General features: G+C 41.1%; 1 protein-coding gene across 1 annotated transcript in view; it reads right to left on the bottom strand.

Annotated features, from left to right (window-relative positions):
- Positions 1 to 3,922: 3,922 nt before the first annotated feature.
- TGFB2 (transforming growth factor beta 2) overlaps positions 3,923 to 24,197 on the bottom strand; it is a 61,852-nt gene continuing 41,577 nt past the window's right edge. The window contains exons 3-7 of the mRNA XM_027681868.1: positions 9,790 to 9,922; positions 9,561 to 9,671; positions 7,637 to 7,811; positions 6,906 to 7,059; positions 3,923 to 5,141 (exon numbers count right to left, since the gene is read on the bottom strand). Of these exons, the coding sequence (XP_027537669.1) occupies positions 4,983 to 5,141; positions 6,906 to 7,059; positions 7,637 to 7,811; positions 9,561 to 9,671; positions 9,790 to 9,922 (732 nt within the window). The 3' untranslated portion in view covers positions 3,923 to 4,982. The remainder of the gene's footprint in view (positions 5,142 to 6,905; positions 7,060 to 7,636; positions 7,812 to 9,560; positions 9,672 to 9,789; positions 9,923 to 24,197) is intronic.

The following is a 24,197-nucleotide window of genomic DNA, read 5'->3' as shown; positions in this document are numbered from 1 at the left end:
ACCCTCCTGTTCTTCACTGATTTCACAAATACAGCAGACAAGGCTGCAAAATATTCTCACCTCAAGGCAGTGTGAGGACTTCCTCAGCTAACAATGAGGCTGGCAGATTACATTCATGTCAAAGCATATAGCTGTGTAACTAAAAGTAGATAGAATAAAAATTAGTATCTAGAAATTTTTGCAGGACTATAGTTTTATGCCTGTATAAACTCACTGAAATCAATTAAGGCAGATCAATGTAAGGCTGGAGCATAACTGTGGTGAAATCATTCCTAAAATTGTTTTTAATGCTCATCCCAAGTTGCATTCTTAAACATATTGACAGACCACAGGGTCCATTTGTTATAATTAATCACAATAACTCTAAACAATATGACATATTCTTTCATTCATGCCAAGAAATGGTATGCACTCCTTAGATGCCAGAAAAGGCACCAGGAAGAGCAGTTCCTGGTCTCCTCATCAGCCTCTGGTCTGGAAGCATTTTCATATTTTATCAACTTTAAAAGTAATGATTCAATCCTGCAGTCCTTCCTCCCACCAGTTTTATTTATTTAAGTGACTAGAGCCTGATAAAGAAAAGCTGCAATACCAGGCTTCTCAATTCCTATTTGCTTAGATAATACAATTGCATATTGCAGAGTGCATGGAGAGAGACTTACAACAAACTAGGGAGTCCTATTTTCTGTCAAAAAAACCACTTCCATGTGTCTACATGGTTGCTGATGGCAAACTGAAATAACTGAGACAGTTGAGAACCAGTGTTTTTGGGCTCTTTTAGCCCATGACAGAAGTAGTGGTTGGGTTGGAACATGACTGTTTGTAGATTCATGGGGATGGGCAGAGGTCTACGAGGTCTCCAGCCTAACCTCCTGCTCAGAGCAGGCACAGTTGGAGCAGGCTGCCTGGAACCTTGCCCAGACAGTTTTGAGCATCTTCAAGGATGGAGAAGTCATGCCCTCTCTGGGCAACCCATTCCACACCTTGGCCACCTCCATTGTAAAAATATTTTCCTTTCACGAAGCCAGAATTTGCCATGTTTCAACTTGTGTCTGTTGCCTCTCCTCTGATACCACATCTCATCTCATTGTGGACTATTTTGAACAATATACAAACCCAACAGTTTGTTTCACTGTGCTTTCCTGTGGGATGCAGTGCTGTGGGATCACTTAGTGTACAGGCATCAGAAAACAGATCACCTTCCCACCTCCCACAGCACTACAGAAATGAGGAAGAAACTACTTTGAGATCCTATACCAGAGAGGAAAGCCCCTAAAAGTGGTGCCGGCTGTACCAGGCCTGCCACGGTATGGTTCTAGTGAAGGATCAGGCACAGCAGGGCTGTGGAGTAACACAGCTCCTACCCAGGGCAGTACCTGTCCTGCACACACACCGGACAGCGCTGCTGCTCCGAGCAGTCAACCAGAAGCCACTTCTTGTCTATAGACCAAGACATACACTGCAGAGCCTGAGGGGAAAGCAATCCTCACAGCAGATGTGATTCATGCTCAGGATGGTTGTTCTTCACCTCAGCCTATGCTGAACCACGTCAAGGTCACACACACTAAAAGCCCACACCAAATCAGGCGTTGCAGGCATTAAGCTGAGCCAGAGCTGAGGAATCGCCTGTGCCAGAAGAACACTGCCATATGAAAGCAACACCAGCATATAATTGAAATAATTTATTTACCACTAGAGCACCACAAAACCAGACATACAATGTGTTTAAAATACAGAGTAATCGATCACCAAAGTACAACACAGCTGTCCTTTAAGTTTCTTTTTTTTCTCCTTTAAACCACGCCAACCATACAGTTATAACACAGAGGAAATGCTGTCCAACCCCACCCAGCTAAGTGCTATGATTCCCCTTCAGCCCCAGTCAGCCCCTTGGGTCTGATCTTTCAAGATGCTGACCATTTACCATCAGTTCTAAGGGACTCTGCTCAGACAGTGGCAATTACCTCGCCATGATAAGGCCCATAGCAAAGTCCTTGAGCTGTTGCAGATCCATCTAAAGACCATTGCAGGGGTATTTACATCAGACCTGAGCAGTGCTTAGGACTCACATTACCCCACTCTGTAGAGGGGAATTTCATCCATAAGTTCTGCACATTGTAGGATCAGGTCTAACACCCTTGGTAAATAAAAGGAAAATACATGCCCAATGAACAAAAAAATGAAAAACAAAAAAGTAGGAGCTTTATAATAGAGAATTTCAAATACAATCAGTGCATTTTGAGGAACAAAAAAAGAAAAAAATACTCAACCTTGGGGCAATGACAGACAGAAATAGTGTTTTATACCTAAATTTAGAGAAAAACTCCAAATCAAAGTTTTCAGCTGCATCCAGCGCATAGTGAGTATAGTATTCCACATTTTCAAAACTGATTTTGAGCTGCAGAGAACTGCAAAATATTTTTTTAAGTTTTGTAAAATGTTCATCCTTGTCTTTTTTCCTGTCCAACAAAAATACAGTTCTCATACTGAACCTGATAAAACTAATTTTGCTGCCATATACAGCAAAATCCAGAGTATGTATTACCCTGAGGAGTTTCACTGAGTTCAGTGCATCTTCTCACTGGAGTTAGTCTGGCTCAAGCAAGTGTTAGCAGGACAGATTTTTTCACTTGTTCATCTCAACTCACTAAATAAATCAGAAGTCTAACATACCTCCTCCTCTGCGCTGAGTCAATGGGTGGCATTAAATCATCTCTGGGGCTATGTTTCCAACTAGGCAATAAGGACGGGCTCTACAGAAGTCCTGAGGAGCTGCATGTGCAAGCCACCATGGTATTTCAGTTTTGCATCAGTGTTCCGCTGAAGCCAAAGAAATTGCACTTCTTAAAACTGGAGCAGACAACATCAAGCTCAGGAGTGTCATCCCAACACTGCTCAGGACAATAACAGAAAACGTCCTTCCCATCCAAGTAGTATGCCTGTATTGCAGTTTTCCAGCTCTGCCGTGCAAAAGCATTCATTATGTGAAATGAAATGATTGTGCTTTCTTCACGATTCTTTTTTTTTTTTTGCTAATTTAGGTTGGGGCTTTTTTAAAATGAAGTATGTGATGTGATTTTTTTTAACTCCCTCTACAATATTAAAACATGTAAGAACAACAAAAATCTTAGGACCCCCCATGTTCCTTTTTCCTTTTTTTTTCTTTTTTTTTTTTTAAGAAGCTTTAACATGAACTCAATTGAAAAAAAAATCAGCAAGCTTGCAAAAATCAAGGGTCTGATCCTGCAAATCCTTACACACATACCAACAGCCTAAAGGGGCCTGCTGTGCCACTGCAGAAGTTAAAGGCAAACCTCTGTTACCCGCAGTAAGAGCAGGACCAGTCCCACAGACCAAGTCCCCGCTGCATGCCAGGCTGATGCACGACCTCTGACTGTGCATCAATCCCAAACATCGCCACAGCAGACCCTTCCTACCAGCCTTCTGCACAGTGGTGAATGTCATTCTCTGCAAGGGTTTGCCTCGCCTCAGCCAGGCTGGGACACCTCTTGACACCTCGCTCCCTGCCCATCTGTTTGAATGCCAAATGAAAACTGAAAGGCCTGGAAATCCGAACCGCATCTCGATTCAAGTGTTATGAACAGGGACAACTGAAGAAGGAGGGGAGAAGGGGGGGGAAAGATTGCTTTAATCCATCCTTTTTGTGAAACAGAAAAACAAATGGGAGTCAGGTAGCTTATGTCATAATGATGAACAATATACAAAGCACATGTATAGCAATTATTATAAAACATGTATTTGTAGTGCAAGTCAAAATATAGGGACTCTACTCATACTGGCCAGCTAGAGGGAAACACATGATTCTGAGTGATCAAAAAGAGCCCCAAATTCAAATTCAAAGTCATGAGAGCTGACAGTATTACAGAGTACAAAAATATGGTGAAAATTTACACATTACACATAAAGTAGGTAATTTTTTAATAGTTTACAAATAGAGATCTACAGATATGTTTCCAATTAAGCTGGCTTTTACTACCCACCTATTGTAATACTCTAGGTATGGTTACATATACCAAAAGAACAAAAAAAATCCCATAGCATAGCTATACAGCAACATATTAAGGTCTGAAGATTAGACCAGTACATGTTAAATATTTCACTGGTTTACTAAACTGACATTTTAAATCATTTACAGTAAAAAAAAAAATCTTATAGACTTGTCTTTGAGACTGAAACAGAGTGTCCTTTATTAGTAAATTATTCAGTATTTAAAACAAGGGTCTGAGACCTTACAAGAAGTCTCTCTAGGCAGCTGGCACAAAAAAATAAGGTATTTTAAAGGCGGAGTTTGTCAATAATGTAATAACTGATTTCTATTTTAATTGAACTAAACTAACCATTATTCTTCTGATTCTTTTGAGCTTGTGTTCCTTTAGGCTTTATACGTATTTCTGGCAGCTTATTTGGTCTCCACTTTGTCCACATTGGCTGGTTTTCTTTTTTTCCAATGGCGATACGGAAATGTTCATTTAATAGTTTTTACACACAAATAAATAATGCACTGTTAACTCTACAACTAAGAGGAATGGGTAGGATGCCTATTGCGTAACAATACAGAGAGATCAAGTAAGGCACGGGACAGATACAGCAACTCCACTTCATGGGATTTTCCTGTTTTTTTCCTTTCACATAGTAACACTAACAAATTTCTTCCAGTGTTTATTTTTTAAAAGGTTTCTTTTTTCTTTAACTTTGCTTCTTGTCTATCTCACACTATGTGTAGGTGAAATGTAGGAAAAAAGCCTTCAATGTTTTGCTTCAGATGCCAGTTTAAAAAAAAAAACAAAAACAAAAACTTTCAAACAGTTCGGACTAGTACCACTTTTTTCTTCTTTTTTTTTTTTAACACTGATGAACCTGGGTTTTTATTTTTCTTTCTTTCCTTCTCACTCTCTCTTTCTTTTTTTCCTCGGTTATTTTTTTTTTAATAAACACACGTCATGCTGTTTCGGGGATATCTTTTAGCTGCACTTGCAAGACTTTACAATCATGTTGGACAGCTGTTCAATTTTGGGTGTTTTGCCAATGTAGTAGAGGATGGTGAGGGGTTCCAAATCCTGGGACACACAGCATGGAGAGGCAGAAGCTTCTGGATTTATGGTGTTATACAAGCTGAGTACCTAGAAGGAGAAACAGCAAAACAGATTAAGGCATCCACCTTTGACAACCAAATCATTTTCTGCATCACCTCCTCCCACAGAAAGCAGTATGAAGATTCCTGGATTTTAATATTTTTTATGCTTCTTCACTTCAATTTGGTGTCACAATACGCCTGAGTTTGCTACGGTTTTGTACATGTACCTCAGAACAGGTACATGCCTGGAGCCTGCCTTTAAAGTGTAGCCCTTTGAATCAACTCACACACTATATTCATATGGAAAGAAGAAATTGAAAGTTTTTTATCTGTTTATTCAGATTGCCATTTGCTGTTTGCAGCATTTTGGCTTTACAAGTGCACCAAAGAGAGAAGTAAGCCCTTCACAACATAGGCACTCCTCTGCTTTTACCCTCTGGCTATGTTAATTAAGTTCATTAATGCCACCCTGCAAGCACCAGGACTCAAGATGCAGCTACTCCCGTTGAGAACCAGTTGTGGTGAAGTTATCATCTATGTCACGTTGGATTCCCATGCATGGTTCTCTGCAAGGGAAGTATGTAGGGTTAGCCACTGATGATGCATAGGTATTCCTGAGGATGCCATTAATGTCTTAGCCAAACACCAAGTGACCTTTTCCTAGAACTTCAACACAACATTTGCAGCTTAGAGAGACAGAAGATCTGTTCAGGACAGCAACACTAACTACTTTATTAAGCAACTTCTGACTCCTTGGGCAACTATCCAAACCACATATTTGTGACCATGACAGTTATTCTTCCTCTTTCCTTTACAAACAAGTGCTGCTCCAAAATGTGTACACTATTACCCCACATCAGCATGGAAATATACTTACCTTATTTATACCTCTGCCTGCTGACATCGTACTATTAGCAATGTCACAGCCAGTGACAGCTACAAAGGGGTAAATTCACATCCTATCACGCTTTTACTAACCAAAAGGAACACAAGCTGTCCCTTGGACATGGAGACTTCTCCCTACTGGCCAACATGGATCTGGTATTTTAAGGAAGGCTTGAAAAAGGGGAGACATCATTCTTAGTATGGACCTGAGGGTGAAATTCTTACTTTATGACAACTGTGATGCAAATGTCTGCCTCTTGCATTTACTGTCTAGACATCCCTACTGACAGTTGAGAGAAATAAGCAATTCACAGCAGAATACTACTCATGCCAAGGCAGTTGGCTAAAATACCACATCTAATCCCTAAAAGTCCCATCTCAGATGACTACCATTTGGTTCTTCAATATCCCAGACACATATAAATTTTCAAAGTACAAGAAAGAATACATCTTTTGAAGTAAAAGAAGGCCATCTATCAGTACATTTTCATGAAATTCAGCATGGCAAGTGCTAATCTTGAAATGGCAGCTCATAAACGTAAGTGATAACCAGGTGGTACAACACTCAGCCCTTTTGTTGCTCTGACAGTGCCTTCCTCAGTGCCTTTGCTGACTGAGCTCATTGTGCCATCATCCACTCCTGCTCTATAATGAAAGGCCCTTCCCAGGCCACCTCCCAAGGCTACATACTTACAAAAAGCATTCAATCCAACCACGTCATATTGATGAACACATAAAAAAAAATCTCTGGGTCAATACATTCCTACTGCTTGAGGCCATGTGTGAGTTCCTCTACAGGGTCACATTTCATCATCCTTAGTTATTGAGACAAACTTTGAGCATTGGTGCTGATGTCAGTCCCAGAAACATAGTTCACCCTGCAGTTATAAAACAGAAGCTGAAAATTAGCAAAACCATTACTTACTCTGCTGTGCTGAGTATCTGAGCTCCATAAATATGGGCAGGCTCCTGCACAGAAATTAGCATGGTATCCTTTAGGCTCATGAATCCATTTCCAGCCAAGATCCCTCTTGAAGTCAATATAAAGTGGACGCAGACAGCAATTATCCTGCACATTCCTTGGAAATAAAGTGCAGACAAACACATTGGTCATAACAAAAACAACACAAGGAATGAAAATAATCCAGTTGCTCGCTCCCTGAATGATGCTTTACAGGCAGGCAAGTCTGAGTCCCAAAAATTCTCAACCAAATCAAATCAATAGTAGCTTATACTGTAACTGAAATTGGATACCTTGACATGGCGGGACTTGCTTTAGAGACAAAGCTAAAGGTTTCCCTGGAGGACTTAGTCAAGTCTTTTTCCCCAGGTCCTACAGAGGGGACTCTCTGAGTAGGTGAGCAAAGTGGAGGTGATAATTTGGCTGTAATTATTATGGGACTAATGCACCTGGGAATCATCCCAGATGGAACTCAGCCTTTGTTGCCTAAGGTCACAACCTCTCTCATCTGCCACTGTTTCTGTGGGATTGGAGGCCACTGGGCAGACACCTGCTGCACAGACCCTGTGGGTCTGCAAATGAGGGGATGAGTTCTGTATAAATACCAACTGTAAAGAAACAATGATAAACAACTGCATGACACCTCACAGGCTGGTATGATTTTTTAAGTATATTGAATACAGATGCATAGTTACCTAAAACAATAGGCAGCATCTAGAGCACGCTTCTTCCGCCGACTGGGCTGTTGCGACTCAAGTCTGTAGGAGGGTAATAACATTAGCAGAAGATGTGGGGTCTTCCCACTGTATTTTTTCCTATTGGACTTTAAAGCTTTCACATCACCACTGGAATATGTGTAGTCATCAATACCTTCAAAAAATACATTTTGGTGATAAACATTGTGTTGCTTTTTCTTCACAAATTAAATAAACCATCTCTTAAAAATATTCTCTCAGAAATTGGGCCATGATGGTGTCAGCTGAGCATGTTTAATGGGGAAGGGGGGGAATTTCAAACCAAGATCCCTAGGATATTCACAGCTCTCAAGTTATCTATTGTAGTGGCCCTCCCACATTCACTGCTGTTTAATGGCATTTCAGCACATTTACCAGAACTATTGAAATGAGTAACAGAAAAGATAATTTAAGTCATTGCATCTGCATTGCTTAGTTTCAAATGACCCAAGCAGTGATTCTTTTGTCACATCACTTAAAGCAGCATTTCTAACTTTAAACTAGCTCTGTACCTTTTAAAACCTTTTAACATCATTAAAGCTGCTCTGGATACTTCACCTTCATTTCCCACTGCTTACTCCTATCCCATTAGTTTTCTCTATCACATTCACTCCTCTCTAATACTTTTAAATTCTCCATCTCCCATTAAATTCTCCATCTCCCATTGCCAGTTTATTTAAATCTGCTAATTTTCCCCAGAAGTCAGTTATTCTAGTCCCTTCTTTTGTATGGGCATGGCAAAGACATTGATCAAAGTATTTCTTCTCTAAGTGGCAAACCATGACCTCCTATTTTGCTTTTTCTCTTTGAACACAATCTGCCTTACTAGCTTCTTATCATGGCAATAACACAGGCAAGAGACTCAAGGTATTGGCCTTTCATAGGAGTCATGTTATGCCTTTTGCTAAGACCCTTTTGAAAATTAACCTCCCCAACCAGATAATACTATCTAAACAGAAAAAGATACACTTTTCTTTTTGTAACATTTGCAATTACAGAGACCAAACATCATACTACGAATTTTTTAAATAAACACAATGGCTTTAATCATACGTACAGTACATGTATTTACTTAGAGAAAAACTTCCAATGCAGTGAAACAATAGTTAGAAAACTTAATTCTTGGAATATACTCAAATCCTTGGAACACGAGTGAACTAAAATCACGCTATACTTTAAAAAATGAGAACTGTATAAACAGAATTTGCATTAAAATTGGTTCTAATATAGCTACAGTTTTATATGTACTGGTGAATGATAACTCCAGTACTGCCAATTAAATACTATTTCCCTTTTTGAAAGCGAAAGTTTAATGGCTTAAAAACACAAGGGAGCTTATATGACCTTGATATATTTACTCCATATCACCTTGTCTGCTGTCCATAAAAAGCACATATATCTATAACCCACACTACATACTGGTTTTTATTTTTTAACGTCCAATCTTTTTTACCAAATCTGACTTGTTAGAGTACTAGGATAGACAGCAGTCAAAAGGTTTATTTTGAAAATATTCAGCATGTTTTCTCACTACTACCCAACAGGGGATGGCTTACTGTGCAACAGACTTCACTAAACCCAAAACTGTATGTATATCCTGTGTGCTTGCTACAAACTGTAACACAGCCTCTTAAGGACATCAAAGCTGCATGCAAGGAATGAGATAGCTTATTCATGTCATCTGATTTTAGAATTTGTTCAGATGATATAATTTTACCCTTGCGCCTTTAATACCATTTCCTACCAGCTGAGAATCATGATTCTCAAATGAGCAAGTTTTCAATTAGCTGAATGCCTTCTAGGAAGTAGTAACAGCTTTTTATTTCCCTCCTCAATCAGTAAGTACCACAACATTTTAAAAAGTTGGTGTTTTTTCTTTCATTACCTGCAAATCTTGCTTCAAGCTCCTCACTTTTATTTGGGATGATATAATTATTGGAAGGCACGAAGGTACAGCATGGACAATGTAAGCTTATCTTAAATCCAAGATTCCTGTCTGCAAAACATAATAGTGAGTGGAGTTGGTTTTTACACATGGAATCAACCTGAAATACTGCTGAGTTAATGGAGGAGCAGTTAGGGCAGGAGTGAAGGCAAAGAGCACTTGTTGTCACCTCTGTGATGGAGCCACTCATGTACAGCCTCAGTGACATCAAATGACAACCATTCTCCTTCAGCTCTTGTTTTAACTACTTTGCTGTCAATGTAGCGCTGTCCTGGTGATGATAATTCTTTAGATTTTAACACCTGCAAGAAACAACAAATAAGATCGCCTACAGGTTAACATTTACCTGGTTGCTATTAAAATGGACCACTAACATTATAAAATATCAGAAGAAACTATTACAGCTCAAATCTCTATGCAGCAGATGTACATTCATGCACATTTTTAGAAAGAATTTTCTTGGGGTGTGTAAGGAGAAGAACATGATTTAAAAACACTCTAATGAAATCAGCTTATGGTCCCAAGCAAAATATACCATCACACAGTCCTTCATGAGAGAAATCCCACAGAAAGAACTGCCCTGAAAACTCATCCTGTAGTACAAGCGGTCAAGATATCAAAGTAAACATCGAAAGAAACTATTTTACCTTCTTCAGTAATACCTACACTGGCTAGAGCATTACAACAGATGCTAAAGTACCACCTGTACAATGTAGTCTGTACACTGAAGATATTATATTGCTTACCCACAACTAATCCCTATGGTATTGCCTTATTCATGCTTTCAGCCTTCCCTTTGATTTCAGGTACTAATCATACATTAAACAGATGGCCATACATGTATTTGTGCAACAGGTGATGCTGCTTCCATCCAAACTTTGATGCCAGCTTTATTTGTATTTGTGTCAAATGTTTCAGCAAAGCTTGCTATTGCCCATGCAATAAAAAATACCCGTACAAAAGAAACCCAAGCCCTGCATGACTAGAATTTCAAGTGCCCACACTCTTCCTCCAAGTCAAACAATTCAGCGAGTGCCTTCCCACATACAGCCATAGCCTGCTATTATTTACCCTAACTCTAGGATGAAACCAATTGGACTTTTGGCTGCTAACAGGTTGCTGGTTTCCTGGTTATTACTATGTTGATAGTTTTGTGATGCAGGGAGCTGGAATGCCATGCAACATTAAGTCAACTCCAATCAAGATACCACACGATAACATCACTTTGTAACTTTTGGCATGCCAGCTGTGCGACTTCATATGCTGTTTCGGGTTTTTCCTCTCTTTAACCATCCATGTCCATCTCCAAATGAGTAACTAACAATGTCTCATTGTTTCCTCCTATTTTCTCAGCCCAGAACAACCTGACATCTAGCAAACACTGCTGTAATAAAGCCATGCTGAAACTGCATAATACATGTAAAGAAAAATATTTCAAAAGAGGTGTGAAACTATGTCATCGTAATACAATTCAGCTTTTCATAACTAAACAGAGAGGCGGGCTTGAAAAGATCAGATTCTGTCCAGCATGTAGAATCAGCATGTAGAGTCTCCCTATTTATTTCAAGTCAGTGCTGGACCTCTCAAAGGCCAACAGTGCGGCTCCTACAATAACATTTGTCTTAAGAAAAGAACAGCAACATGACAAGCTCTTTGCCTTCCTTCTGATCAACACATTTAGCAAAAAGTCATGAGAAGATGTTGGTTCAAGTCCAGAAGGTTACTAAGTGCTCCTAGAAGGCAATGCTGAGTTCTCCAGTAGAAACCAAGGGCACACAAACAGTGAACATTGGGACTCCTTTTTATGAGGCAACCTTCAAACAAAGTGTCTGAACAATTGTTTACAGAGAGTCTGGCAGCAGCAAGGGGACTACCATTGCTCAGAAGTGCCAGAGGGATGAGAGAATCAGTAATCAATGCTGGGAAAGTCCCAGAGAAGTACAAATATAACTTTGCCTTCCCTTTGGTCTTTATCAGGTCAAGTGTTTCTGAGGATGTAATGCAGCTGTCATTCTGCAAAGATGTTTTGGGGCTGGCGGGGGGGGGTGTGAGGCAAATGGGACACAAGGACTTGGCTCATTTCTCTTCCTTTCTGCACAGTCATATCTTTCCAAAGACTCCAGAAACTGCATACCTCAGTTTTGGCAGTGATGTAAGGACTAAAAAGTAAGTAATGTGCCAAAAGCAATCTCCTAATGATAACTATAATTGGTCTTAGACATATTTTGAAGACTCGGCTGTGCCTTGGTATCAAAAATAAAATGTATTTATCCCAGTCTTTATTCCAATTGCTACCAAAAGACAAGTCAAGGGCTGGCAGTGTGTACCTGCAATGAAAGGCATTTGTAAAAGTACAAGAAATCATCACTGCACATGTCCAACGCTACAAGGAAAATCCATCCTCACCAATGAGCTGAATGACTAGAAAAGTGTTTGCAGGTTTCAGAACTGTACAGCACTGTACAGAGAGGATATGATTCTCTGATTAAAAGAGCTGGATATTATCCCTACTGTGGTATCTATGATATCTGAAAGTAAAATTTCTCTCTATGTTGTTTATGCTGCATGTTCAGGAAGAAAATCATGAAGAATGAGCTAAGTATGGGATAATTTCCACAACTGACATTATGGGCTAAACAGGCACTGGTCATTCTTAAGAAAAGGCTATTAAGTGTGATGAGTGCCATACTAAGTGAAATTAGCTTGAATCTTCTTCTCCTGGGTTAAGTACCTTTATGGTCTTAGGGTGATGTATGATCTTAACAACCTGATTACTTGTAAGCAAGAATGACCTTCTAGCTTCACCATTTCCATTTTTCCTTCTTTTTCTCTTACATTGTTGCAAATGTGGAAAGCTAATGGATGATAAAATCCTAGGCTGGATCCTCAGAGTCTATTTCCTCACACAAAATAATCTGATTAAGAATTCTTCACTTCTTTTCCTACACTGTATTCTATGTTTCCATCCACACTGAAGCAATAGCACTCTACATGGTGGTAAACAAAGGGGCCATTTTGTAGGAATGTCTCAGAAATTTTCATGGATATACTATGTTCTTCAAATGAGTATTCCACAAATTATTACATGAAACAAGCATTTTAGGTTCTCTCTTCCATTTCCCCCCTTTGGTTTGCTTCTTTTTACTTTGCTCTACATTTATCTTACCCTCTCCATCAGGAACATACCCTTTTCTTCCAATACACCCTCAAGCCTATATCCTCACTGAAAAATGTCTCTTTCATTATTTTCAGCCCTTTCTTCCTACTAGATCAACTGGTTTAGTTTCAAAAAAGAATAAAAGCCTTTTTTGTACCTCCCAGCTCTTGCGCTTGAAAGCTTGTCTACTTCTTCCAACTATACTGATTGGTCTTCGAAGAGATATTACCTTTAGCTATAAACATTGCCTTGCCTTACCCATAAGCACTACCTTACCTTTATGCTTAGCCCATCACAACCACATCAAACACTGTTATCAGAAATGTTGCTCAACAGCTTGTATCTGCGGGAGCTAAACGAAAGCCTTTGCGCAAAAATTTTCAGTGCACTAAAAATATTAACAGGAGACGGGGCAAAAAAACCACCCACATAAGAGAAAGTCAACTGAGTTAAACTTCCTCTTTAATCCTTTCTCATTTCCATCTGGCACCTTAACCAAACATTGCCTCTTAAAGAGGTAGAAGGAGTTTGGTCTGATTTATAGGTCGTGCTGTGGAAGACTAGGGTTTTCAGGTGGGGGGAGAACTGTGCATCACCAACTGCATGCAGAGACACAGATTCCATCATTTGCATGAGTGGGAGACAGTTTCCACACAAGCAGCCCCACCTCCCTCACTCAGGAGCAACACATTCAAACACCTGCATGCAGAAGCAGCTGATGATGCACAAGAACTGTGTACACACAGGTGAGAGAGAGCACGCACACCTTCACACACGCTTGAGCGAAAGCTCAAAATCAACAAACTCAAAACCCAGGTTCTGAACGTGGGGATGTTCTTCCAGGTGTATCTGTTTATTTGGCCTTGCTTTCAACAGAGTGATAATGTAACACTGCCTTTTGTAATAAAGGATTATGCAGGCATCACATTCTGTGGGGATGAGCTGAATAGGTACAAGTGTTACCAAAAGGTTATCCAGCAGACTTCTAGCCCAGTATACAGAGTAATTTACATTCAGCAGTAGTGCTCTAAATTCTAAGAACAATTTGGGCTTTTTCTACCCTCTTTTTATGTGATTCCCCCCTTTTACAGGAAAACAAACAGCCAGTACACTTGTTAATCTCCTCTTGACCAAGTGTCTTGTACACTTAAGCCCTGCCTTCTAGCTATCTTTTTCTATAGCCACTGCTAACCTTTCCCTAATATTTTTTTTTTATTCTGAGGCTTCTTAAAAACACCTGGGGAAAAAATAGTTTACAAATACCTGTGAAGGGTATCATATACATGCAGCTACTGCCAGCACATCAAGGTGAAACAAACACATGAATATATAAACAATGCAGCTAATTGCAGGAAATGGCTCATGAAGATGCCAGATGCAAACAAATAATTGCTCTTGTTTGCACAGCTACATATGTTTAGGAAGCCCAGCTGGGGATCTTGGTGATGACAGCACTCACATGCCACTCTCTTAGGCCTGCCAGATTTCTGGTATTTTACAAATCCTGTTGAAATCTATTCTTCATGGGTCCTCCAAAGGTGTTCTGCTCAGTCTTCTGGGGGAGACCCTCTGCCTGGCTGGCAGCTATTTGTCTGTGCTCCTCCTCACCCATTAGAGGAGGCTCACCCATGATATTATCTTGGAAGTATATCCCAAATAACCAGGACCAGGGCACTCAGCAGTGAAAAGTTTTAGTTTTGTCACAAATTGGTTTCAGAAGAATGAAAGGAGTTTCCAGAAAATACTGATTTCTAAATTACTTCTGCCACCCTGCTATGCTTGCTTTTCAGATCAACTGTAGATTTTTTTAAAAATTTAAGTATCAAGTAGCTGAAATCTTCATTAAAATACTGGAGGATGAAACTGTTTATTTATAGGCACACATGTTTATACCCTCAAGTAACTATCACACAGTTCTGAGTATAAAAATAAGGACAAGGATTATCTTAGTCTGTATTTTATAAACTGTAAGTACACTGAGAACACTATATAATTCATGATAACAAACAAAGCAGAATGTTTACAAAATTAGAAGAAATATGACTTTAAAGAATGGGGTATATCAGAAGCTGATATAAGCAGAACAGCAGCATTCAGCATCAGTGTAATTATACTGGTTCAAAAACAAAACCAGAAAAACCTCCAAACCTCAAGACTCTGTTAAAAAGAAACATAATTATTTTGCTCAAATTTTCCTTTGCCTACTCCCCCGCTCATACACTTAGGGAGCTAAAGCAGGGGATAACTGAATCAACACATTAGTGTATGTATTCTAGACAATAACCACTGACAGCAGATGCCAGAACAGCCTGTCTTCATGACTCATTACAGAGCTAAAAGGAAAAAATTTGACATAAAGATACACTGGTTCTTTCAAAGAACTAGAGCTCCAGAACAGCAACAGGCTTAGTTTATTTCAGATTTGATGGTCTGGCCAAAATCTACTTCTAGTCTTCTATAGTCACCACAGTCAGATGCAGAAGAATGGGAAAACTACAATTAAGTATAATTTACAGTGGAATAGTTTTGGCTAATAAATTCACCACCTCCTCAGCAAGAAAACAAGCAAACAAAACACTGAATGTGGTTCAGCAGTGATGATACACAGGCTGATGCATCAATGACATACATTTGCCACAGCCAAGAAAACCCTGTGCACCCATCAAAGGCCAAGCTTTTGCAATAACAAGGGCACTTTATAGCTCGGTTTGAGAATTAGAGTCACCAACAGTTTGGAAATATTTTTGATGACTTACAGTTTCTTAAAACAAGTTGATGAACTTTCAAAACATAGTAATAAGATCATATGGCCACTTAAAAATATCTATCCTATCTCCTGCGTTGGCCTGGAACTTGAAATGGTTACTGCTGTCAGCCAGTGTGGGTTCTGCAATCACTGAGTAGCAGTAAATACGGCATTATCTTGTAAAAACCCGCTATAAATCTGTTTTTCCTCTCCATTCATTCTGGACTGTCTGGTCTCCTCCCTCCAGATGCTGTTGGCCCCCTGATAACTTCCTTCCTTCCCTTCTTTTCTCTGTCATTTCAGACTCCTGTGATGTTCTTGTGTATTACAACACCTTGGCAGGCTCACTACTCTTCCTCTTACTTATCAGCCATTATCCATGGTTTCCACTGGAACTTCAAGGCCCTTCTAAAATAATGGAAATAACCTGACATGTGCTTGTAAACTCAAAGTAAATAAGCCCAAACAATGAGATCCAGTGGTAAATGATGTGCTAATGCTGGTTAACACAGAGCAAAGTTCAGCTATGCACACCATGGCTGAAAATTGCCATTTAGAATAACTTTTTCTGAACTAGAAGAAACCTGCAGGGGACTCCAGCCTAACCCTCTACACTGGAATAACCAGATTCCCAAGGTCTGCATAGGCAGCTTCTTATCATTTCCAAATTCTTACACACTATTCACTCTACTGAAAGATTCACTCGCTGCCTGGTTCCAGATTTCAAAGGTCTCCTCAGACAGCTCTCAGAGACTTCAGCCAGCTCCTTCTGAAACTTAAAAAATGACCATGCTAATTCTCAATCCTTTCTCACTCCCTGGTTGAACTTGAGGCCTTTGATCCTATCTTGGACACAAGGAAAAGCAAACCCTTAATTCTGTTGCAAACCTCTCCAGTTTCTTACTCATTATATGTGAAAACATATGTTGTAAAGTGCAAAGCCTCCATACAGTACCTTTTGCCAGATAACTGGGAATCTACTGGCTATCAAAATCTTAGCTGCTTCTAAGTGCAAGAGACCGACTGTGTATTTTTTTAAAAAATTGTCAGTGTGAATTTTCAAGCTCTTTCTGTAACCACTTCTGCAAAGGAGTAATTCAGACATTGCCTCCAGTGCTGTGGAGTTTAAAGGGCTTTACAGCCCCCCTGCTTATCAATGGAAGTCTTTCCATTACTTGCAACGGTCTCCGAATCAGGCTCAAACTGAGGGCAGAATCTTTGGAGACCAGTATATGAGATGCAGAGCTCCTGCCAAAATACAAAGGTATGGAGTACTTGCCAAAGTTTGTAAAAAAACCCATAGCTCTCTGATCCATCTGCTCAGAACTTGCCAGACACGTTCTTCATGCAAACTTGCAAATAAAAAGAACATATTGCACACATAACCCAACCTCCTTTATATCTGGATGGGCTACAGCTGCAGTAGGATTCTCTTACAGTGTTGGCTGATACTTGCTTAAAGGTAAAAGAAGGTGAAGTGTGAGGGGGGTAAAGAGATGAGTGCTTAAGCAGGTCAAAAAGGGAGGGGAAGTCAAGTATGTCATGGAATCACTGTGACAGACTTATTGCATCACTCTGCAGTGAGGGGATGAGCTCTGGGAAGAGAATGGATCCTGAGATGGGATTTCCTCTCCATTTGTTCCCCAAGCATGGCCTTCCTCCTGCTACTGAAGATACATGTGCAATGTAAGTTGGGGACACAGCCCTGAGGCCATTCAGGCTGATTTATGCTTAAGCAGGCAGGAAGACTCTGCATTGTATAAGCAATAAACAAAAACGGGCGGGTCTGGGGTCCTTCTCCTGGAAGATTCTGAAATATTGAGGGCAATTTCCTGCCATTTAGGAGATTTTTAAGATAGCTCCAAAGAAAGATTTTATACAAAATTAAGCAAAACAAAAAAATCCCATAAACTTATCTAGTATTTAGCTTTAACTTGCCAGAGGCACATTATGTTTTATTAAAATATCAACAAGTAGGAGCCAAAGTCAACAAAAATAGAGTGGGTTCTCCTGTCTTCTAGCCAAATCCCCCAGATCCTGAAGGGTACTCCTGTGTTCATCTCCTCTTTATGCACTGGTCTCCCAAGCCCTTTCTCTTCCTCAATCCTGTCCCGGACAGCCATATCTCATCTTCATGTGCATTTTACTACAACATTTTGGCATGCAACTTTCTTGGCTATCTGAATATTTGGACTTGGTGCTTCTTCTAAGATGTCATCTTCTTCCACAAGTCACTCCTCCTTCTTCCCTTCCTTTTGCCTGCCTTCTTCCCCATAACTCACAATTCTCCTTGTGGATTTCTCTTCCCAGCACCTACAGGCGTCCACCCAAACCACTCCCACACTCCCCCATTTTGTGCTATCATCTATTCTTCTTCATATAGACTTCTTTCCAAGAAAGCTTCACACTGTTTCCTGTACCTCCCCAGAACAGAAGCACTGCCTTCCCCCCTCCAACAGGCTCCCTAGCACAAGGCCAGCAAGCCAACCTGATGTTCCTCAGCCCAGTAACTTCCATGCTGAGGTGCTTTGTTCAAACTTGCTCATGTCTCAGTGTAACGTGGCCACGCCACCAAATCCCATCCCAAAGGGCAGGAACCCAAACCTAGCAGTTGTTTTCTGACCCATGGCCTGCATTCCTACCCCTCCTAAAAAGTGCCTGCACCACATATGGCAATAAATCTATCAGCTCAGTGCCCCACATTTCTATGCATGGCAGTGTTGAACTGGGACTACACACTGGCTTCTGCCAGGAGCTAATGGGGGTATTATCCATTTCTTCAAGTTGTCTTCAATAAGTGCTCTGTTCCTGGCAAGAGGTAGTTGCATACGAGATACGCTCTCAACTTGCAGTGAAGATGATGCAGCGATAAATACCTCTCGTCATGCTCACAGACTATTTGCCAGGGGTACTCTATACATGGTCTCCAATGTACTGACATGTTTTTGTAGGGGATACAGTATTTGGAACCAGAAAAGGGGATTCTGGAACAAGGAGAAAACAGCAATTCAACTGAAATACACAGCAAATTAACTTCCTCTGCTCCTGCGCTGTTGCTGAGGGGGCCAGGGAAGAAGAGAGAGGTTGGTAGAATAGAAAGTTATTAGGTCCACGCTTTATACTGAGTTTGGCACCTCAAAGAACACTGTACATTTGCCATTTAACATAACCTTGCAACCTTTTGGATTGCACGAACCTGGTTTCAGGACAGTAATACATAAATTATGAGATCCAAATATACTACTTTAGATGTGGGTCACAGCGATGGCAGTCAATTATAATCAAATGCCCCAGGTGACATCTGTAATACAGACATCCTGCACCAGCTCACAGCCACAAATCCTGCTTCATGGTATTTTCTTCCATGGTATTAGAGACAGCACTTTTTGGCAAGAAGAGAGCAAGGCCCCTCTGCTCCTGATTATACGGAGATCAGTCAGAAGAATCTCTGCTGCAGTCAGTGTAAATTGCCTTAGATTTGCACCACAGAGATTTGGCCCAAATCTATAGTAGCTCACTCTAAACGTATTTCCCAACTGAAAAACAAGACAAAACACTGTCTGAATTGAAAGTACTTGAACAACCGACTGTGGTTTAAATTTAAATCTGACTCATAATGGGGTAATATGTTCCACAGCATCTTCCTCATACCTCCAAGTAGGGAGAGAGGTCCTTAAAGAAGTGGGGGTTACCACTGTCTAGAGGGCAGACGGCTCTTCCTACCCCTGAGAAAGCTCCACAGGAGCTCTCAGCATGGACTAGGCCCTCCCAAACATCGAAAGACCAAAGGTCTGCTCTGGCTTGCTTCAAATTCTTCATTGCAATCTGATGTCCCCCTTTGGGATTTAACCTGGTACCATTCATTTGCTCCAAACCTGTGCTGTGATACGTCCCATGGCACATCCTCCCCATCCACAGCCTCTCAGGTATCCCCACTCACTGAGGTAATCATCAGCCTCAGGTAATGATGACAATAAAACACACCACTTCAGCTGCATTTTCTGTGATGCTTTATGATCTGTTAACAAAACATGGCACCACTTCCATAGGAAGCAATTATTACTTGTTATTGTTTGACTGCCTGCACATAATAAAAATATCTTAAAAACAATACCACAATGCTCTCTGAAGGATGGCTTTTCACCCTGTGAGGGTTTCCACTAGTTCAGCTTTGAGGTGGTGCCTATTTATTTTTTGGAATGCTTATTCATAAAAGACAAGGGTTTTTTTGAAGGGTGCGGAGACTTTATTCATAAATACAGAAGCACCTTAATAAAAGAAAGATGTGATGAAGTCTTCAAAGCAGGCAAGAAAACCAATGAACAAAGACATTCCCATAACAACTGAGCTTTATCTGATCAAATTCCAATAAAGCCTGCATTTGGCATAAATCTTTAAAAACATAGCAAGGGCCACTGGAGGATGCTAAAACTTGTTTATTTAATATTATTCCTCCTCCCTTCCCCAAAAGCACTTGATCCTCTCAATATTTTCTGAAGTCTCAGTGCACATTGAGAAGTGATCATGGTGCAGTGGAAGGACGGAAGGAGAAGCACAGGACAGCGCTCGCCACGTCTGAGGTCACACCGCTTCCTTCCTTCCCTCCAGCTTCCCACTCTCCAACGTGCTGATGATCAGCAGTATAAGCATCAGATTACCCTTCCTTTTGGGCAGAAGAAACAACAGAAAAGACAGTGCCTTTAAAGAATTTAATTCTCTGTGGCTTTGCTTATCCATAGCCAAGAAGAGACAGAAGCTTTTGTATCAGCCTTAATTCCTACTTCTATGATTTTTATTATTTTCCATCCTAAGACTTAGTATGTGCACTGTGTTTCCCATCTGTGCAGGAACACACAGATGTGGCTGACTAATCTTTAAACACCGGGAGAAGTATTCTGGGTGAGAACAGACATTTTCTGCTCACAGGAATTACTACTTGCCCACTGGCTTCAAGATGCATCCAGGGCACCTCCACGAGAATTAATCTCTCTAAGACTCACTGCCCAGAGAAATCTGGAGGGCAGCAAACCTGGCAAACAGATCCATAACCACTCACTCCCAGCATAAATATGATGGGGCACTCTCTGCTCCAGCCTGGACTCTGAGGTGGGAACAGAGTCCTGCTGCTGCTGCACCAGGGGCCAGGAATGAGGGGCCACAGCCCTGGCTTGCCATGCCAGGCAGCCCCAGAATGCCTTCCCGGAGTCAGTGCAAACAAGGGCTGTAGGAAAACACAAGGTCCCTTTCTGATGTGGTTTGGAAAAGGGAGCCAAGTATAGCCTGAGGAAAGCTTAGCCGAAAAGGTGCAGTCTTGCATTTCTTTTTTCATTTTAAGGGGAGATCTGTAAGGTCACAGGACCACACAAAGAAAGAATCAGGAGGAGAAACAAAATATTTATATTCTGCTTGCTTATTTTTTCAATTTACCCTGCACATCTGTCTCTAGCTGTTCCTAAAATAGTCCTTCAGGGTAATGTTGTCCCTTCTGCACCAATGGTATACATACTACTACTAAATTCCACTGGACTCAATCAGAAAGCTCTTGGAGAGCAGTTAGGAGACTATTTCAGTGAACCACAAGAGAGCTATGAATCTCTTCAGAAGACTTCTGCCTCTCTCTTCCTGCTTGACTGAGAAAGATGAGAGGACAAAGGAACAATCATTCCCTGAAACTGCAGGTATGAGAGGAATTTCAAAAACCCTCATCAAGAAGATCTCCACAACAAAGCAAAACACTAGGCAACCTGAAACTTGGTCAGAGGAGAAAAAACCCCCTAATAATTAAATGTTGCTTATGCAAGATGAAAAACCACACTGTTCCTTCTGGGCACAACAGCCTTGGCAAGCCCAGCACCTATCTCACAAGACAGGAAGTCTTGCTTATGCACAGAGGAGGAGCAGCAGCTGCATATGCCAACTCCTCTAGTAATCTCTTCTGCAAGGCTCACTCTCCATGCATGGCTTTTCATGTTGGAATCAGATACCTGATGAAGTCTTCAGCCCTTACAGAACATATCTGCCTCTCCCACTTCCACTGAAACATCTTCCTCACTCTCCCCTTTTACCTCTCACATTTGTGCCTTCCTTTACTGTTAGACAACCCTATCTGCACTATCAATATATTATTACACAGCCCTGAAACTCCTCTAGCATCACTGTGGCACCAATGTCTCCTACCCATCCTTCTTCGCCTTCATCTCCACAGATTTTCTTCTTCCTAATCTCTAAGATTCATATACTAAGTTTTAGGATGCTTTCTACAGCACTGTTCTACAATACATCATAGAATCATAGAACATCTCAGGTTGGAAGAGACCCGAAAGGATCTTGGGTCCCTCCTTTTCAATTTCTTCCTGCTTTTGCTTTTCCTGTTAAACACTGCATGTTAACCTCATATGTTGTGATGGATATTAGTTGCAGTAATATTTAGGGACTCTCATGCTCCTACAGTAGAGCTGCTGTCAAGGAACCCATGCAGTTCAGATTGGCCATCACAGAGCTATAATACCTCCATACAAGGTTTTAGGAAGAGCTGCATACAAAATCACAAGAAAAAATATGACCAGAGGGAAATGCTCTAGAGACAGTTTGCCTCTCTACAAGCAAAGGAGCAAAGTAACATGCCTAAAATATGCCAGGCAAAACACATGCTTAGAGCTTGCTGCCTTTGGCTTGCCTGTTAGTTGGTGGAGAAAAGACCTAATCCTACAATAACCTGCACTCATTACTCACCTAACACTTCACTTAGTATGCCCCACCCAGCCTAAAAAAGAAACTCCCTTACTCACCAGCCATATATTTATCCAAAGGACCCAAGTACCTGTCTTGGATGCAGGTGTCAGTCATTTCCATGGGCTTGCTCGAGTCAGGCTCTCCCAAATAAGCCCCAGCTGTTTCTCATCACAAGGCAAAATCCCAGCCAAGCAAAGGCCTTTTCTTCCATACCACTGCCAAACCCTTTGTGTCCCATGTTCCTCAAACATGGAAAAGCAATGAATGGAGCTCAGACAATCACAGCTCTACTCCTTTCAGGTGGCTGACTAACAGCTCTCAAAAGTAGAACAACAGAAAGCCCAGAGATGCCATCAGCGCCTTTTAGGATGTCTGAACAGTGAGGTCAAGCCAGAACATACTATTGTTTCAACGGCTGGTGTGGCAGCATCACAGAGACCCACAGTGTATTTCTCTCTGAGGACTATTAAATACAGGCAACACCAGTGACTCTCAATAAACATTTCTAGCTTTCTCTTTCAACAAATGACATATTATTTGCTCAACTTTTCTGCCTTCTTCCTTCATTGGGAAGGAAGGCAGCCAGGTCACAGTTATGAAACCAAGCACCCACTGACCACCTGTGGACCTGAACCACATTCAACTGGGAATCATGCTTTTCCTACGTTTAAACAATGTGTAAACATACCAGTGTGCCTTTTCCTGGTGTCAGCCTCCATGGTTAGCTTATACTGTCTCTTCAAGCAAGAATGTGAATCCAAATTGCCCCTTCTCAGCTCAAAGTTTGCCTTCCACTCGACCAGACCAGGCAGGAAAAGGTGAACATTGAAAGCGAGGGAGATGACTAACTCAAATTTGCACCCAATGGATCTGGCAAGGTTTTCAGCAGAACAAGTCAGAGATTGCCAGAACAATCATGAGTTTTACTCAGTATAAAACTGCTGGGAGCTGGGCCCCTTTTAGTTGCTGCGTTTCTCAGCAAAGTGAAGTATGCTTTGGATGAAAATGCTCTAGACAATATTTGCACAAATGCAGACTGTCTGTTAAGTGAGGTTAAATGGCTTTAAAGTCCTTAAAGATTGAATGGCATCAATCTTATCAACACTCAGGAGTGAGAGAGCCACAGGGCATGTTCTTCCTCACTCCTCAATCCCTGAACTGTGCACTCCCTTGCCCCAATCCCTGGACTACCATACAGAAGACAGTTTGCAACTGCTAAACTTTGGAATTGAGTTATTAATTCCATTTCCACAAGGAATGATTAAAAGGCTTCTCCCTGAACACATGCCAGAGAGAGGAATTTGACTCCTATGTAAACTACAGTACAGGCCAGGTGCCGGGAGACAGAGATCCTGGGGATGACTTTTTTGACGTCTTTTTCTGTCACTTATTATTATATGCCAAAAACCAGAATGACAGAATCACAGAATCATTAAGGCTGGAAAAGACCGACCTCCAAGATCATGGAGTCCAACCTTTGACAGAAAACCACCATATCAACTAAACCACAGCACTAAGTGCCACATCCAGTCTCTCTTGAATTCTTCCAGGAATGGTGATTCCACCACTTCCCTGGGCAGCCTGTTCCAATACTTGTCAACCCTTTCAGTGAAGAAATTCTTTCTGATGTTCAACCCGAACCTCCCGTGGTGCAGCTTGAGGCCATTTCCTCTTGTCTTGTCACTAGTTGCCCAGGAAAAGAGGACGACTCCCACCTGTCTGCAACCTCCTCTCAGGTAGTTGTAGAGATTGATAAGGTCACCCTCTGAGCCTCCTTTTCTCCAGGTTAAACAAGCCCAACTCCCTCAGTGGTTCCTCATACGACTTACTCTCAGGCCCTTCACCAGTTTAGTTGCCCTTCTCTGGACTTGCTCTGGACTCATTGTCTGTCTTGTAGTGAGGGGCCCAGAACTGGACATAGATTCGAGATGTGGCCTCACCA

The sequence above is a fragment of the Neopelma chrysocephalum genome, unplaced genomic scaffold, assembly GCF_003984885.1.
Source record: "Neopelma chrysocephalum unplaced genomic scaffold, ASM398488v2 Primary Assembly neopelma1_61b, whole genome shotgun sequence".
Lineage (NCBI taxonomy): Eukaryota > Metazoa > Chordata > Aves > Passeriformes > Pipridae > Neopelma > Neopelma chrysocephalum.
Note: the sequence above shows the minus strand (reverse complement) of the source record. Positions and strands in the feature narration are given on the sequence as shown.